This window comes from Ochotona curzoniae, unplaced genomic scaffold, assembly GCF_017591425.1.
Source record: "Ochotona curzoniae isolate NIBS_2020 unplaced genomic scaffold, NIBS_Ocur_1.0 scaffold_4937, whole genome shotgun sequence".
Lineage (NCBI taxonomy): Eukaryota > Metazoa > Chordata > Mammalia > Lagomorpha > Ochotonidae > Ochotona > Ochotona curzoniae.
This window is the reverse complement of record NW_024467126.1, coordinates 1173586-1191653: the sequence shown is the minus strand read 5'-3', so window position 1 is coordinate 1191653 and position 18068 is coordinate 1173586. Positions and strand designations below refer to the sequence as shown.

At 60.9% G+C, this 18068-nt stretch overlaps 1 protein-coding gene across 1 annotated transcript; it reads left to right on the top strand.

The window, feature by feature from the left end:
• The first annotated feature begins 529 nt into the window (after nt 1-529).
• Nucleotides 530-17859, top strand: EHD1 (EH domain containing 1). The gene is made up of 5 exons (XM_040970739.1): nt 530-1130; nt 3846-3943; nt 13890-14302; nt 15756-15920; nt 16022-17859. Exons 1-5 carry the CDS (start codon nt 727-729, stop codon nt 16544-16546), a joined length of 1605 nt encoding a protein of 534 aa, XP_040826673.1. The 5' UTR covers nt 530-726; the 3' UTR covers nt 16547-17859.
• Nucleotides 17860-18068: the final 209 nt, after the last annotated feature.

Genomic DNA, 18068 nt, shown 5'->3' with positions numbered 1-18068 from the left:
CCTTCTCCGCACGTGTCCTTCTGTGTCCCCGATGTCTTCCGGTGGACTCCCCTACCTCTCTGCCATCTTTTCCTCTCCCAGTGATGATAATGACAGGGCGAGGGGCGCCACCACCCAGGTGGCCCCCACCCCGTCCATGCCTGAGGGGACATAGTCGGTGGGAGGACCGGCCAGGGATGCCAGGCTTCTGACTGGGTTCCTGGCGGAGCCCTGTGGCAGGAGCTGGGGTGCTGGATGGCCGGACAAGGGGTCCTAGCGCCGGACCCCCACTTTCCGCGTTCCCGACCGCAGCACTTCCGCGAGGGGCGAGGCGAAGCAGGTGCGGTTGCCATGGCAGCCTCAGCCGCTCCACCCACCCACCCACCCACCCACCCACACACACACACACACACACACACACACACACACTCGCGGGATTTGGCAAAGGCAGCCAATGGGAGGCGCGGAGGGGGAGGACGTGGCACGGAGCTGGGGGCGGGACCTCGAGTAGTTCCGCCCTCCCCCTGTCAGTCCTTCGCGGCGCCCACTGCGCCGGCGCCGGCTTGCCCAGTATAAAGGGCGCCGCGCGGCGAGGCGCGCGCTCCACTCGGCAGAGGGCGCCTGCGCAGTGCGGGCAGCTCCCGCCTCCCGCCGCCGGCTCGGCCCGGCCCCTTGTCGTTCCCCGACCCCAGGCCTCTCAGCCACCGCTCGGTTCCCGCAGCCTCTGGCAGCTCCGCGTCCGGCAGCATGTTCAGCTGGGTCAGCAAGGATGCGCGTCGTAAGAAGGAGCCGGAGCTGTTCCAGACGGTGGCCGAGGGGCTGCGGCAGCTGTACGCTCAGAAGCTGCTGCCGCTCGAGGAGCACTACCGCTTCCACGAGTTCCACTCGCCCGCGCTCGAGGACGCGGACTTCGACAACAAGCCCATGGTGCTGCTCGTGGGCCAGTACAGCACGGGCAAGACCACCTTTATCCGGCACCTGATCGAGCAGGACTTCCCGGGGATGCGCATCGGGCCCGAGCCCACCACCGACTCGTTCATCGCCGTCATGCACGGCCCCACCGAGGGCGTGGTGCCGGGCAACGCGCTCGTCGTCGACCCGCGACGCCCCTTCCGCAAACTTAACGCCTTCGGCAACGCCTTCCTCAACAGGTAGGGCTGGGCCCGGGCCCGGCGCGGGCGCCCCCTCTGCGGGCCCCTCGCGCCCCCCGGTCAGCACCCTGGCCGAGCGTCCCCTCCCACCCAGCCATCCTTTGTCTGCGAGGCCTCTCAGGGCTGGCCCGGGGACTTGAGGGCCTGTCCTGTCCAGGAGGCTGAGAGTAGGCGTCGCTGGCCACCCTCGAGGCCTTCTGCCGCCCCCAGACCCTTGGGAGCACCCCAACCCCCTTTGCTCAGAGCCAGGGGCGGTGCTGGGCGGGGCAGACATCTCTTTCTGTCTCTCTCCCCCTGTCTCCCTCCCCTCCACTGGACTGGCTTAATTCATTCAAAGCCAGTTGCCTGGTACCGGGGTCCTTCCTTGGGGAGGCGAGTCCTGCTTCTCACAAACTTGGTGTGGCCTGGCATCCCCAGCTCCCCGGCCAGACCCTGGGGACCCCCCACCCTGCTGTGCCCCAGGAACTCTGGGGCAGCCCCCTCCCAGGCTGGACGCTGCCCCTTGCGGCCCTTCTCAATGGGTCAGTGCCCCCTAAGAGGCTGCAGGGGAATGGATGCTGCGTGCCGCCTCCCCCCTTGCACCCCGGAAGAAGAACTCACAGTGGCCCAGATTCCCCTGCCTGCTGTGTGACCCCACAGCTGGGAATGACACACTTGCGCCGTGGCACCGCCCAGGCCCGCGGTCCCTGCTCCCACCCCCCAGGGACATTCCACAGGCTCTCCCTCCATTCCAGGGGTGAGTCCTCCTGCCTTCCCCAGCTTACGTCAGGGAGAAAGACTGGCCGACCGACCACTGCTCCTGGGTCTCCGCCCTGCGTGACCACATTCCTCCCCGAGCCAGCCTGCCGGCGCAGGGGCGGGCCTGGCCCTGGCCTGGGCCTCCCCGCACAGTGCTGCCTGCCTGCCTGCCTGCCTGCCTGCTGCTGTGTTTCGGAGACATCCCCAGGCGTTTGGCCTCTGCTCCAGGTTTACTGCTCAAGCACAGCTGTGAGCATTGAGGGCAGGTGGAGGAAGCCCTTTGGGCTAAGATTCCTGAAGTGGCTGGTGTGGTTAGCCCTGGGGTGCTTATGGTCCAGCTCCATTTTGGACGTGTGTGCCCATACACACACGCCTGTCTAGGTGATTGGCTCCAGCTCTTCCCTCGTGGGAGCTGGTGGGAAGTTTGGCTGCTGCGCTGGGAACATCGGGTCCCTGTGTGCACACATACAACGAAGCTGGCACTACCCCCTGTCCCTGGGCCGCCTTGTGAAGGAAGAGAACCTGAGGGAGTCAGCCGGCTGGCCCTGCACATCTCAGCAGTTCCCCTGCCCCGCCACGCTGTCTGCCTGGCTTCTGCAGACCCCCCCTGCTACCCCACCCCCCAAGAATGAGCAGTTCTGGAGCATTCGGTCCCAGCAGGTCTGAGAACCACTCTCTCCAGAAAGTGCCCTGACGCTGGTGACCCTGCCCGCCCCGAGCGAGGCGCAGGCTGTGCCAGGATGCCTGTCTCTAGTTGGTGCAGCCTCTCCCTGTGCTGTCCAGGGACCCAGTGGAGCCCCCAGCCCCGTCCCAGTGCCTGCTCTAAGGATGGGACCAGAGGGCGCGGAGCCACGCAGGCCCACAGCAGGGCGGCTCTAGGTTTCTCCTTCATCTGAGGACTCCCAGTTGTTCATACATGGTGCTGTGCTCCCTGGCCTGTGCTTCGGGTCCATCGGGATTGGCCACAGCCCGGTCCCTCTGCTCCCGCTCCACGGGCTTGGCAGAAGGTTCGCTTCAGAGTCCTGCAGATGTTCACTCGCCTGCCTGGCCCGCGGCCAGGGCATTCTTCTGCACATTGCGCTCGAGCCAGGCCTCCTGCAGATCCTCCTTCGCCGGCTCCCTCGGGCCGGGCCCCAGTCAGGCTCCGCAGGGTGAGGGCCGAGGGGTATGCACTGTGGGCAGCCTCGCCCTGGCCAGCTGTCCACCCCTCCCCCTCGGCCTGGAGACCATGGTCACCTTGCCAATGGGGCCGCGAGGAAGGCTGGGCAGCTCAGGTTGCTGGCGCCGGCCAGCCAGAGGGGCAGCTTGGCACCTGCGCCTGCACCCCGAGCATGAACAGTGAGAGGCTTGGTTTTCTCTTTGCTCATGACACTCCTGAGGGAGCTGATGTGTCCAGTGGGGAGATCCCAGCAGACTGCCTTTAGAGATGGCGCCAGGCTGGGCTAGGTGTGGTGTGGCACCTGGGCGTTAGCAGGCATAGTCGAGTCCCCATTCCTCATGGGCCTGGTTTGGGTGCAGGGAGCCCTGGGACAGCTCTTCCCACGCGCCAGGCAGCCTGTGTGGCCCCTGACTGCGGGGAGCGGGAGCTAGGGGACAGACTGACCACAGCAGCAGGAAGCGGACAGCTCCATCCCATGTTGGAGCCCGTCTGGTGGCGGCCAGTTTCCGGGTGAAATTTTAAGGTCACTGTGTCCCCCTCCTTTTTCTTTCTGGGTGGAGTGGTGAACTAAGTGCACACGAGTGCACCCGCAAGTCAGCAGACATGAACTGTGAACTTTCAACCCCTGGGAGAGCACGATGGGGAGGGAAGTGAGCTGAGGGGGTGGGCTTGAGGCGCTAGCCATCCACCCCGGGCTTGTAAGCAGAGAGTGCCTCCGGGGTGTTCTGGTTTCCAGAGTGGTGGAGAGGCAGGCGGCAGGGAGCCCAGGGTGGCAGCTGCTGCTCCTCCTGAGCACACGCTCCCTTGCTCTTGTGCAGGTTCATGTGTGCCCAGCTGCCCAACCCGGTGCTGGACAGCATCAGCATCATCGACACGCCGGGGATCCTGTCCGGGGAAAAGCAGCGCATCAGCCGAGGTGAGCAGGTGCTGGCCCGGCTGCTGGCGGCCGTCCTGGAATTGCCCCCTCCCCCAGGTCCTCATCTCTGGAGTGCTCCACCCCACCCCATTCACGGGACACGTGCAGCTGGGGCCGGGCATAGCGGTGTCACAGCAGTCCCCCCAGCCCACAGGGACACGAGTTCATGTCTCAGCTGCTTCGCTTCCAGTGCAGCTCCCTGCTGCGGACCTGGGAAAAAGTAGTGTAAGATAGAGCCAGCACTCGGGCCCTGCCACCGTGTAGCCCAGGTGAAGTTCCCTGCTCCTGGCTTTGGCCTGCTCCAACCCTGGCTGTTGTAGCCATGTGGGAGTGACTCAACAGACTGAAGACCTGTCTCTGTGTCTTTCCTTATCTCTCTAACTCTTTCATTTTTTAAAAAGATTTCTTTATTTTTATTGGAAAGATAGATATACAAATATGAGGAGAGACAGAAAGGAAAATCTTCCTTCCAATGATTCATGCCCCAAGTGGCCACAATGCACCGATCTGAAGCCAAGAGCCAGGAGCCTCTTCTGGGTCTCCCACGTGGGTGCAGGATCCCCAGGCTTTGGGCCGTCTTCGGCCCAAAATTTGTGGCTTTCCCAGGCCACAAGCAGGGAGCTGGATGGGAAGTGGAGCAGCTGGAACACAAAACTGGCACCCATAAGGATCCTGGCGCATACAAGGCAAGGACCTTAGCCACTGAGTCATTATACTGGGCCCAGTAAATTATAATCTTGAAGAAAAGAAGACAGGAGCTGGTGCTGTAGCAAAGTAAGTTAAATTTGTGGTGCTCACTTCCTGCATCGGTGCTGGTTCAAGTCCCAGCTGCTCCACTTTTTTTTTTTTTTTTCAGATTTATTTTTATTACAAAGTCAGACATACAGAAAGGAGGAAAGACAGACAGATTCGTAACAGTTGGAGCTGATCAGGAGCCAGGAGCCTCCTCTAGGTCTCCTAAGCGGGTACAGGGTCCCAAGGCCCTGAGCTGTCCTGCTACCCACTTTCAGTTCAGCTCCTTTTAACCCAGGAAAGCAGCAGAGGATGGCCCAGCTACTTAAACCCCGGCACCCATGTGGGAGACCCAGAAGAAGCTCCTGGCTTGGGCCCAGCACAGTGGCCTAGCGGCTAAAGTCCTAGCCTTGAACACACTGGGATCCCATATGGATGCCGGTTCTAATCCCAACAGCCCCACTTCCCATCCAGCTCCCTGCTGTGGCCTGGGAAAGCAGTGGAGGACAGCCCAAAACTTTGGGAACCTGCACCAGCATGGGAAACCTGGAAGAGCTCCTGGCTCCTGGCTGTGGATTGGTGCAGCTCCAGCCATTGCGATCACTTGGGGCATGAATCATTGGAAGGAAGATATTCCTCTCTGTCTCTCCTCATATTTGTATATCTTCCTTTGTAATAGTAAGTAATAAGTAAAAGAAGCCCCTGGCTTCAGCCTGGCCCAGCTCCAGCGATTACAGCCGTTTGGGGAGTGAGCCAGCAGATGGAAGGTCTTTTTGTCTCTCCTCTCCATAAATCTGTCTTTCCAATTAGAAAAAAGTTGAAGTGCTAATCTTACTTATGTTCCTGGTGAGTCCAGCAGGACCCTGAGGAAGCCGGCTGACAGTAGACCCCACTGTTGAGCACCCAGGGGCTGGCTGAGTTGTGCATGAACTTGGCCACAGTCTTACTGCAGCTCGAGGTTTTCCCGTGGGGCCTCAGTGAACAAGCCTATCCCAGCTGCCTCAGCCAGCTTGTGCCGGTGGGTTCCAGGTGAGCCTGCACTGGGTTATTTTTCTTCTGCCATTGCCTCTTTTATTTATTTATTTTTTAAGATTTTATTTTGATTGGAAAGCGAGATATACAGAGAGGAGGAAACAGAGAGGAAGAACTTCTGTCCAATGATTCATTCTCCAAGTGACCGGAAAAGCCAGAGCTGAGCCGATCCACAGCCAGGAGCCCAGAGCCGTCTCCCACGCGGGTGCAGGGTCCCAAGGCCTTGGGCCGTCCTCAACTGCTTTCCCAGGCCACAAGCAGGGAGCTGGATGGGAAGTGGGGCCACCAGGATTAGAACCAGCGTCCATATGGGATCCTGGCACGTGCAAAGCTTGGACTTTAGCACTAGGTTACTGTGCCGGGCCCATTGCCTCTTTTTTATTTGTTTGTCTTAATGTTTATTTGTGTATTTGAAAGAGTTACAGAGAGACAGATTTTCCGTTCTCTGGGTCACCCCAGGTGGCCTCGGTGGCCTTTGGCCAGGCCAGAGCCAAGAGCCAGGAACTCCAGCTGGGCCTCCTGCGTTGGCAGCAGGAGTGCGCAAACACTTGGGCCGTCTTGTGCTGTTTGCCCAGACCGTTAGCAGGGACACAAATTGGTGCTCATGTGGAATGTTGGTGTCGTAGCTGGTTGCTTTACATGCTATACCATAATGCTGCCTCCGATTTTCCCTTTTTTAGAGGACTATTAACTTAATTGACAGGCTGAGGAACAGAGAGTGAGAGAGAAATTTCTACCTGGTGTTTGACTCCCCAAATAGCAGCAAAGGCCAGGGCTGGGTCAGACTGAAGCCAGGAACCTTGAACCTGGTCCCCGTGCTTCTGGCCCTTTTTGGGGGAGGTTGGTGCCTTGGTCCCGGACCTCTTCTGGGAGGAGTGTATGGATTGGGGAGGTGGCCGGGAATCAGGAAGGAAGGGTTGGAGTCTGCAGCTGAGATTGGAGGGGCCGGGGATGGTCCAGGATCAGATGTGTTTGTCATTAACCTGTTGGTGTTTCCCGCGCCCTTTGCCCTGCGGGCCACCTGCAGAGGTGAGCCCAGCAGCAGAGGCAGTGGCTGTGGCCATGAACGGGGGACTGTATCCCCGTTGCTGCCTGGCCCAAGCGACAGCGAGCCTGCCCCAGCTCCCCCACAGGCCAGGATCATGGTGCAACAGGATAAGCCAACACCTGCCGCCCATATGGGTTCCGGTTCGAGTCCCAGCTTCCCCACTTCTGGTCCAACTCCACCTGGCTGAATGCTCGGTGTGCGCAAATGCACTTCCTGTTTACTTTTGAAAGGCAGAGATGAGCGCTGTTATCCTTTTCTTTTTTTTTAAAGATTTATTTTTATTATTTTTTTTATTGGAAAGGCGGATATACAGAGAGGAGAGACAGAGAGGAAGATCTTCCATCCGATGATTCACTCCCCAAGTGAGCGCAACGGCCAATGCTATGCCGATCCGAAGCCAGGAGCCTCTTCCGGGTCTCCCACGCGGGTGCAGGGTCCCAAAGCTTTGGGCCGTCCTCGACTGCTTTCCCAGGTCACAGGCAGGGAGCTGGAAGGGAAGCGGGGCTGCCGGGATTAGAGCCGGCGCCCATATGGGATCCCGGGCGTGCAAGGCGAGGACCTTAACCACTTGCGCCACCGCGCCGGGCCCGCTGTTATCCTTTTCATCCCAAACGCAGCAGGCAGGCTGGGCCAGGCAGGAGCAGCAGCTTTCAGGGCTGCCATGCGGGTGCGGGGGCCAAGCAATGAGACCATCCTCTGCTGCTCTCCCAGGCCGTTAGCAGGGAGCTGCACGGCAAGTAGAGCATTCCGGACTCGAACTGGGGCTCCAGAACAGGACTCCAGCATCTTAAACTGTCCTGGACTTCACATCTTGGCGTGCTAGGTGCCTGGAGTCTGCCCTTGCTCTGTTTGTGATCCTGTGAGGAAAGGTATAGGTGGGTGGGGGAATCCGAGCTCACTCTGTGTGGCCCTCACAGGTGCGACCTGGGGGTCCATAGTCGGCGAGTCCCCCAAGTTGAGGGACCAGGGACCTGCTAGGCAGTCCCTACACCCATATACAGAGCAGACTAGAGGCCTCAGGGCCTGGCCTCCCTGGGCCCCCTGGGGCGCTGCAGCCCCTCTGCGTCTAGTGCAGCAACCTCCCCTCCCAGCAGGTGGCTGGGACTTGAGTGCAGCTCCTGTCTGTGGCTATGAGCAATCATGCGGCCGGCCTGGCCTTCCTCTCTGCCCTCCGCTCAAAGTCACACAGCTGGGGTTGGGGCTGGACCGGCTGGTCAGGAGGGCTAGCACTTGGTGTCTCTTCAGTGTACAAGTGTGGACTCCAGCTGATGGGCCTCCCCGCCCTTCGCCGGGCCAGCGCCCTTTGGATCTGCGTCCAGCAGAGGAAGTCTCAGCAGCTGCGGTCCAGGCTCCCTCAGCGGGCAGCCTGGCGAGCAGGTGTTTCCCTTGCCAAACGAAAGGCCTGCGGGCATGCAGCTTTGGGTGGGTGCTGCCGCCAGCTCCAGCTCTGGCACTCGGACCCCTATCCGCTCCCCCCTCCACCGTTCCCCTCCCCACGGTCCCCCATGTGTGCAGGAAGTTCTGCTTGCAGAGATAAGGCCAGGGCCCAAAGCTGTCAGAATGCAGGCCGCACCCCATGGGCCCCCTGAGCACGGCCCCCAGGAGGAGGAGGCCCCTTGTGTCCGGCCCCCCCCCCCCAACCGAGCGACTCATGATAGTGTTCTCCTGTGTCAGTACAGACAGGTGACCTGTGGGGACAGGGTCCTCATTGCGTATGGCCTCTGGAACTGATACAGGGCATTCCAGAGGGCGGCCAGGGCAGCTAGGCGTGCTGGGGCGAGGCCCTGGCCCTCCCTCCCTGCCTGTCATCTCCACGTGACTGAGCTGGGCCGTGACTTGGGCCATCGTATGGCCCCAGAGCGGGGATGCCTTCTGCAATGGCCTGTCCCCACCACCCCCAGGCCAGAGCCTTGTCAGGGTGTTTGGAGGCCTGGGGTGAGGCCGAGCCCCTGACTGTCCCTTTTGGGTTCATTGTCAGACACGGTTCCCCTCCCTGGCGTGCCCATGTAGGACTCCCAATGCCCATGGTTAGGCCCTCGCCCCTGAGCCTCGCATGCAGTTAAGTGTTGTCTACGCATGTCAGCCAAGAGGTGTACAGAACCTGAGAGGTCCAGGATCCCCTCCATTACCACCCCACCCCAGTTCCTCGGCCATGTTCTGCCAGCCGATCTCTCTCCATGTTCCAGAACCTTAGGCCTCTGCTCACCACCCTACCTGCTCCTTCCCTCGTACAGGCTCCTGGGGTAGGTTAGACCAAACTCTTTGCTGGGGCCACACTGGCCCTTCCTGCAGAGGAGCCATGCTGAGCTGGGATGGCCAGCAGCTACCTGGGTGCTACAAGTGTTGGTTTATGTTTAGGGTCTGATTTCTGGGACTGGCAGAGTTGCCCTGCAAGTCTTTGGGGCATGCCCTCCCCCAGCCTCACCACATACCCTGGGCCTGAGCAGATGCTGCCCTAACCCCATGCCCACAGCCCGCCCACGGGCTCCGGGACTCCCACCTAGCCCTGGCTGATGGCCGGAAGCTTCCAGGCTGAAATCTGGGCCTAGTTAGAGTCCATCTGTCCTGGCAGCCACTCCTTGCTACTGGTTTTTATTTTTGTTTTTTTGTTTTTAATTATTTGAAAGGCAAAGTGACAGAGGGAGAGAAAGAGATCTTTCACCCACTGGTTCATTCCCCAAATGTCCACAACAGCTTAGGCTGGGCCAGGCTGAGAGCAGGAGCCAGGAGCTCTGTCCTGGTCTCCTGCATGTGTGGCCCGGGGGCTGGGACTATGCTTTGCCTGTGGGGCATGTCAGCAGGCAGCTGGGTCAGAAACAGAGCAGTCAGGACCCAAACCCGGGCTTTGGGAGGGGCGTGGGGTTCAGAGTGAGAAGTGACAGCTTAACCTGCCCCTGGCTCCTGCTGTGGGCTTGTGGGCTTGAGGGTGGGCATATGGCCTGAGTGCCACATGGCGGTGCATGCCCTTTTTCTGTGTCCAGCCGCGGGGAACTGGTGCACCCCGACATTCTACACAGGAAGTGCCCCCCAGCTCATGCGATCCACACAGTGAGACTAGAACAATTGAGTACGTTGCTGCTGCCTGCTTGGGGACCCAAACTTATGGCTATCCTGCCCTTGTGAAAGGAGGTGGTTTCCAGTGTTGGGAGGTAGTGACCACAACTCAGGGCACGCTGCTGGGGAACCCAGGCCCCCCGTGAGCTTCGTGCTGCCCTTAGAGCAGGTGCACACCCCTCGGCCTCGGGACACTTGGAACAAGTGCTGGCTGTGGCTGCTCCTGGCTGCTTTCTCCTGGGCTGGACCCACTTGTTGGTGTGGAGGAGAGTGGAGCTCTCCACGTAGCCTGAATGGCAGGAAGCAAAAGCTGGGATGGAGACAAGCCCTCCATTGTTCCGAGCTCTGGCAATTGGTAATGAGGGAAGCAGCTCCCGGCCGCTGCCTCTGCCGGCCGCTGGAGCTGCCTGCTCTAGGGAGGGCGCTGCAGTGGGCATAGTGCTGCCAGCAGGACTGAGATGGCAGACCTGTGGGCCGTCCCTGTACTCCTGTCCAATTCACCAGGTTCAGCCTCTCACCCAGGACTTTTTTCTTTTAAGAAAGATTTACTTAGGGGCTAATGCCATGGCACAGTAGGCTAAGCCTTTGCCTGCAGCACTGGCATCCCGCATGGACACCAGTTCAAGTCCTGGTTGCTCCACTTCAGGTCCAGGTCCCTACTAATCCATCTGGGAAAGCAACAGAGAATGACCCAGCTGCTTGGGCCCCTGCACTCAGGAGGGAGACCCGGCAGAGGTTCCAGTCTCCTGGTTTCGGGGTTGGCCTTGCTCCTACCATTGCAGCCACTGGGGGAGTGAGCCAGAGGAGGGAAGATGTGTCTCGAACTCTGCCTTTCAAGTTATTAGAAAAAAAAAAGGTTTGCAACGTATTTCTTTGGAAGACAGAGTTACAGAGACGGAGCGACAGAGCTCTTCCATCTGCTGCTTCACCCCCTCGGTGCCCGTGATGGCCACAGCCGGCGCCCAGGAGCTTCCTTGGGGGCTTGACCCACGTTGTGCAGTGACCCCAGCAGCAGGGTCTCAAAGCAGTGCCCATATGGGGTGTGGGTATTGCAGGCAGAGGCTTAGCCTACCATACCATAGTGGCAGCCCAAGTTTGTGTCCTTTGTAGATAACACGGGTGTCCACTCCCTCACTGGACAGACACCCCCCCCCCACACACACACACACTAGGCTTGAGGATGGCTCCCACACTTCAGTGAGCGCTGCCCTGACCCTGCCTCTGCGGTGTCCCAGAACCCGAGGCCTCTGCCTTGGGCAGTGCTGGTGGCATGGTGCTGGTGGTGACCGTGACTCTGGGGCTTGTGCCCAGCCCTCTGACCTATTGTGAGCTGTGGGTGTACTTGGCCAGCCTCTGTGTCTCCCTCACGCCTAACGTGTTTTCCATGATAAACAGGAAATCTCACTCACCTGCAAAGAATGGTCTGTGCTCTGATGACTGGGGCCTGGGGGGCTGACAAAGTCTGGGTTTGTAGGTGGGGTGGAGGCTGGGGGTTTGGGGCCCCAGCAGCAGGGCTTTGCTCTTTCTCCTCCACCCGCCTCGGGGTCCCCTGCCACCCCACAGGGTCCGTGGTTTGGGGTGCTGACCTCAGCTCCCAGGCTGCTCTGTCCTGGCCGAGCCAAGGCCAACAAGCTGAGTGCAGCCCATCGGGTCGCCGTGTTCCCAAGACCTCACCGCTGGCCCCACCACCTCCCCAGCTGGGCGGGTTGGCTGGGATGAGAAAGCTGGAAGGCAGAGGCGGAGCACGGCCCGGTTTGGCCGAGCGAGGAGCGGCACTCGGCCCTGTGGTGTTATTGCTTCTTCAGCACTGGACTGTGCTCCTGGGGCTGGCGGTAAGAGGCCCGAGCAGCCGGGAGGCCCCTGCAGCGCCCTCACACTCCCCGGGCCTGCCCCTTGGGTTTTCTGCTGATGCTGCACTCCTTGGGCCTCGCAGAGCCACCTGCAGCGGGCCAGGGGGGTCTTGTACTTTGAAACCACAGCACCTGGCACAAGGAACCTGGCCCTTGTCCCATGCCCTCCTGCACCTGAGCGCAGGCAGGCTGGCAGCTGGGCTGGCCCTAACCACTCCCACAAGCCTCTGTGAGGCACACAGCACTGCCCTGGCGGGAACATACTCAGGGGCCCCAGCTCCTCTGGCCACAGCTACCAGGGAACCATGTGCCTAATGGGGGCCCGGGGGCAGGGCATGGGAGCCAGCTCCGCCCCCTTAGCTCAGAGCCTTGGGTGCTCAGCAGATACTCCTGCTCGGTTAGAGGCCCTATGGCCGCTGCTTCCCAAACTGAGCTAGGATGCACAGCTCCACGGAGCCCCGGGCACAGGATGCTGAGCTCTGGCCGTGGGTCTGCTCTGGGAGGCCCTTGTGTTGTGGAGAGGAGACCCAGCCCTGGAACAGCAGGTTTGCCTGGAATCCCGACAGGAAGTGGCAGCTCAAGCCATGCCCCCTCCCTACCCACCCCCACTGGGGCCTTCACAAGGGCTCTGCGGCAGCCTTGCTGTAGTATTCCCCATCTCTAGAGGCATTGGGGGAAGTGGAAACATGTTTTTCCTTCTCTGCTTTATTTCCTTGAGTGGAAACATAGTTGTCAGATTGAATGTAAATGAAATCCAGAAGGTATTGGCCTAAGTCAGGTGTCCGGTGGTGCACAGCCTTCCTCACGTTCAGAGCACTGCTTTCCTCATGTACAGGTTTCATCTCCAAACCTGAAATGGTTGCTGCAGCTCCTACCATCACATGCACATCCCAGTCCTCAGAAAGGGGAAAAGACCACAAAGGCTTTGTACACCTCATTCATTTCCATGGTGTTGGAGGCCAGGAGATAGTCTTCCCTGGGCCACCAGGAACCCGACTTTAGCTGGTTCTGCTACTGATGGAGGGGATTACAATTCATAGCAGTTCACTTTGCCCAGTCAGGCCGATGGGCCCAGTTTCTCTGTCTTAAAGACGCATAGAGACCCAGAAGGGGAAGTGCTGGGCAGTGTGCGGCAGGCCACTGTGGGGCAGAGGTCAGCTGGTCTGGCAGGGGTCAGCCCTCACACTGCGGTTGTGCAAACCCTGTGGTTGGTGTTGCAATGGCTGAGCTGAGCCCCGGCTGTCAGAGGCCAGAGCGCCGAGGGCTGCAGCAGAACCTCCGCTGTATCCACAGGGTGGGCTGGCAGCAGCCCGGCCCTGAGCTACAGCCTCCAGCCGCAGTGGCCAAGATGAAATGGGAGAGAAACCAATTGGCACATTAGTGCCCCCCCCCAAACAGGTAGTGGCTGTCCGCTGTTGCCAGCGCTGTCCGAGTCCAGTTATCACCCCCACCCTCGGGGATGTGCGGCTGGCATCTGCACCCCACATCCACGCCTTGCGTATATGCCTTGTGCCCCTCTGAGCCAGCTTGCTCGGTCGCAGCCCCACTCTAGAGCCTGTGCCTCGCAGCACAGAAGGAAGGGAGACTTGAGAGGATCCCCGAGCCCCCACTGTGCGTTCTGGGAGTTGAAACACCTGCCTCCTGGCTCACGGTGATGGAGTTCAAGTCCCAGGTCGGGTCCCACCAGTGTGGGAGGCCCCGGAGAGCATCAGCCACACCCTGCCTGGCTGTAGGGGGCAGCATCTGTGGAGTGAACCAGGGGATGGAGAATCTGTCCCTCCCCTTTCTTTGCTTTTCAAAAGAGTTAATGTGGTTTTATTTGAAAAGCAGAGCTAGCGAGCTCCCATCCACTGATTCTCTCACCAAATGTCTGCAATGGCCAGAGCTGGGCTAATGTGAAGCCAGGAGCTTCTTCTGGGTCCTCCATGTTGGTGTTGGGGTGCAAGGACTTGGCCGTGCTCTACTGCTTTCCCAGGCACATTATCAGGAAGCTGGGTTAGAAGTGGAGCAGCTGGGGTTTGAACTGGCACCCGTATGGGATGTCAGTACTGCAGGTGGCACATTAGCTGGCTGTGTCATGGTGCCTGCCTTCAAAGCGTGTTATTAAAAACAGTCTTGGGGCCGGTATTGTGGTGTAGCAAGTAAAACTACTGCCTGTGGTGCTGGCATCCCATATGGGCACCAGTTCTAGTCCCAGCTCTACTTCCCATCCAGCTGTTTGCTCCCCCAGGCTATGACTTCGCCGCAGTGCTGGAGTGGTTTGCGGAGCGCGTGGACCGCATCATCCTGCTCTTCGACGCCCACAAGCTGGACATCTCGGACGAGTTCTCAGAGGTCATCAAGGCCCTCAAGAACCACGAGGACAAGATCCGCGTGGTGCTCAACAAGGCGGATCAGATCGAGACGCAGCAGCTGATGCGCGTCTACGGGGCGCTCATGTGGTCGCTGGGCAAGATCATCAACACGCCCGAGGTGGTACGGGTCTACATCGGCTCCTTCTGGTCACACCCGCTGCTCATACCCGACAACCGCAAGCTCTTCGAGGCCGAGGAGCAGGACCTGTTCAAGGACATCCAGTCCCTGCCCCGCAACGCTGCCCTCAGGAAGCTCAACGACCTGATCAAGAGGGCGCGGCTGGCCAAGGTAGGGCCGTGACTGCGCGTACACCTGCTGCAGCCCCCGCCCACCCGAGGCAGCTCCGGCCCCCTCGGCGCCCCCTGCAGGCCTGTGTGCGTTCAGTTGCAGGAGCCGGACTTACAGGACCGTGAACCCAGGCCGCCAGCCCAGCCCTCCATGCTCACAAAGGAGCCGTCTGGGTTATTTGTGTAGCCGTGGGGTGAGCGCAGGGGGGTCCCCCTGCCCTGGGGAGGCATGGGGGACAGGTGAGTCCTGGCTGGAGTGACGTAAGCTGGGACAGGCCTCCCAAAGCATCCTGACCCTTTTGTGGAAACTTGGGGCCCGTTGATGCCTGGCAGTGGCATCCAAGTTGCTCAAGAGTTTGAAATCTTGGAGCTTGCCCAGGTGTTAGAGTGCAAGCCAGGGGAGGCCAGGCGGGGATCTCCATAACTGGGGAGCTCCAGCAGGGAACCCTCCCAGCCCAGGGCCATGGCGGCGTCCCTGTGGGAGGGGGAGCTCCAGCAGGGAACCCTCCCAGCCCAGGGCCATGGCGGCGTCCCTGTGGGAGGGGGAGCTCCAGCAGGGAACCCTCCCAGCCCAGGGCCATGGTGGCGTCCCTGTGGGAGTCTGACCATCTTAGCCCCCTCCCAGAGAGTGGCTCTTGTCCCCAGCTGTGGCCTGCAGAGCCTGGGGATGCAGGACCTGGCATTATCATGCCTCCGTCACTTCCCAGGTATCTGGAGCCGCCCAGGCAGGGCTGGGCTGGGGAAGGAAGCCATAAGGAAGATCCTGTGATACCCGTGACCTTATAGAAAGTTTGGGCAGGGCAGCGCCCCTTTCCAGGACCCCAGACAGCTGGCCGCCTCTGTGTCAGCTGCCTTGCCCGGGCACATTGAGTCACCAGCTTGGAAAACCCCGGGGTCCCCAGCTCTGTCCCCCTGCCTGCTGTTGGGCGGCTGCTTCCTTGGGTGGAATGAAAGATGCTGGTCCCAATCCGTGCCAGCTGGGGGCAGGTGCAGAGCATATCGGGGCCTGGGAGATGCCAGGCGCCAGCCCTGGAGTAGACAGGGTCAGGCAGTGTGGGGGCGTTGGGTGGGGCTGCCGGGCTGGACTTCCTTGGCAGGGCAGGGGGAATGGAGGGCTGGGCCGCTGGGAAAGGGAATGGGGTACCGCCCTTAGTTGGCCGGCGTCTGGGCAAGTTCCCACAGTGCAGATAACACTGGCAGCTGGTGCGCGGAGCCCTGGAGCGGGTTAGGGCGAGGGCCTGAGGCTAACTCACAGCTCGGGCTGTCCCAGGGCCCCCGGCGGCGCTGTGTGCACGAAGGCCATCCACCTTCTGCTTCAACTCTATTTCCCTTCCTCTCCTCCATCCGCATGGTGAACGGCCCATGGGGTCCCTCAGCTGCCCCTCCCCGCCTTGTCCCCACCTGTGGGAGCAGGCGCCCCGCAGCGCCCTGACCCCGCCCCCACGCCCTGGCAGGTGCACGCCTACATCATCAGCTCCCTCAAGAAGGAGATGCCCAACGTGTTCGGGAAGGAGAGCAAGAAGAAGGAGCTGGTGAACAACCTGGGCGAGATCTACCAGAAGATCGAGCGGGAGCACCAGATCTCGCCTGGCGACTTCCCCAGCCTGCGCAAGATGCAGGTAAGAGTGCCCTGGGTGGCAGGTCCCCGCACCCCCGGCTCCCCGAGTGTGACACCGGGCAGAGTCCCTCACTGGGTCCTCTGCTCCCCTCCCCTCCCAAGGAGCAACTGCAGACACAGGACTTCAGCAAGTTCCAGGCCTTGAAGCCCAAGCTGCTGGACACAGTGGACGACATGTTGGCCAACGACATTGCGCGCCTGATGGTGATGGTGCGCCAGGAGGAGTCGCTCATGCCCTCGCAGGCCGTCAAGGGTGGCGCCTTCGATGGCACCATGAACGGGCCCTTTGGGCACGGCTATGGTGAGGGCGCCGGCGAGGGCATCGACGATGTCGAGTGGGTGGTGGGCAAGGACAAGCCCACGTACGACGAGATCTTCTACACTCTGTCCCCTGTCAACGGCAAGATCACGGGCGCCAACGCCAAGAAGGAGATGGTGAAGTCAAAGCTGCCCAACACGGTGCTGGGCAAGATCTGGAAGCTGGCGGACGTGGACAAGGACGGGCTGCTGGACGATGAGGAGTTCGCCCTGGCCAACCACCTCATCAAGGTCAAGCTCGAGGGCCACGAGCTGCCCGCGGATTTGCCCCCGCATCTTGTTCCGCCCTCCAAGCGGAGGCACGAGTGACACGGTGCAGCCGCCAGGGAGGCCTCAGCCGGGGGAGGGAGGGCCCGCTGTTTGTCGAGGTCCATAAAAGACGGAGCACGGGCTGCCTCCGCCCTGGCAAAGGAGAACCGCCATCTTTCTCGGAAGGCCAGCCCAGCCTGGCAGCGGGGGAGCCAAGCAGGGGAGGCCCCCGGCCGTGTGCAGGGTGTTTTGTGCACAGGAACTGTGGGTATTTTAATATATAATGTTAGAGGCAGCCTCCTGTCTGGCCTCCTCTCTCGGGCTGCCCCACGCTCACACAGGCCCCCGGCCGCCTTCCTGTGACCACGAGTGCCAGCACTGACCAGGCGGCCCCACCTTGCCCTCTCTGGCAGCTTCTGGGGCCCTCGGGGTGGGTCTGAGCAGAAGTTGCCTCATGGCAGGCGGTGGCTTCCTCTCCCCCCACACCCCTCCCTGACTCCCAGCACACGGGCCCCAGCTGTGCTATCTGCACCCCTCCTGTGCACCACTGTCTTTTTGGGGGTGGGGCTGGGGAGAAACAGGAGTTGGGATGGAGGACAGAGAGGACGTCTTCCAGAAAACATACAAGCTGAATCTTGCTTCCTGGGGTGACCCTTTCTGTACCCCATGGGTTTTTCCAGCGGTTTCCAGCCACTTGTTCTAAACTGAGTCGTTTGTCTCCCATCCCCCACTACAGCCCAGATGGGTTCCTCAGGGAGCCTGGTGCGGTTGGGCCGGGAAGAGGAAGTCGAGGCCGAGGCCCGGGCACAGGGACCAGGGAAACCCCAGCCTTTTCCGGCTTTGTTTCCTGCCTGCCTTCCTCCTGGCCAGGCCCAGGAGGCTGGCACAGGGACTTCGTGTCCTTGGGACCAGGCAGTAAGCATCAAGCCAGCCAGCAAGAGGCCCAGGCCTTCCACCATATACACACACAGCCCCTGGGGCCTGGTCGCGCTCGCCAGCCAGCTGTCGGCTGCCAGGGCAGGTGGAGCAGCCCACATACTAGGCGCTAAGGTGTCTCCTGGCTGGGCTTTGGGGAGCCACCCTGACCCCCAGTGCTGTTCCATAGGCCTCTGCCGTTCATACCTACGGTGTCAGGTTGGGGATATGGAGGAATGACTGAGTGGGGACACCCTTCCTGGCATTAAAGAAAGTTGTGCCTGTACCAAGCATGGCAGGTGCAGCTCAGCCATCTCTTGGGGGCACGAACCCTGAGCCACCCAGCCATCCCTGCTCCACACCCTGGGACGGGCAGCTGCAAGCTGGTGGGGAGAAGGGCTCCGGGGCTGTCGACCCCGCCTTGTGTCCCTGAGGTTGGGCAGAGCAATGCTGTGTTTGGGCATGCAGCAGTGAGGCTGGCAGTCCCCTGGGCACCCTTCACAGCTTCCCCACCACCATCCTGATCCCAGGAGAGGTGGCCAAGCTCCATGCCACCTCAGGGGCAGCTGAGTCCAACAGCTGAGACCTGGGGCGGATGTGCTAGCCTCCAAAACAGGGCACAGTGGGCGGGGGTGCCTGATGTCCCAGAGAGGGTGCCACACCCCAT

Bases quoted from the DNA above. Each gene is read 5' to 3' on its own strand.
- EHD1 (XM_040970739.1), top strand. From the start codon at position 727: ATGTTCAGCTGGGTCAGCAAGGATGCGCGTCGTAAGAAGGAGCCGGAG. The intron at 3,944-13,889 runs GTGAGCAGGTGC...TTGCTCCCCCAG, and splicing joins AAAGCAGCGCATCAGCCGAG to GCTATGACTTCGCCGCAGTG. The intron at 14,303-15,755 runs GTAGGGCCGTGA...ACGCCCTGGCAG, and splicing joins AGAGGGCGCGGCTGGCCAAG to GTGCACGCCTACATCATCAG.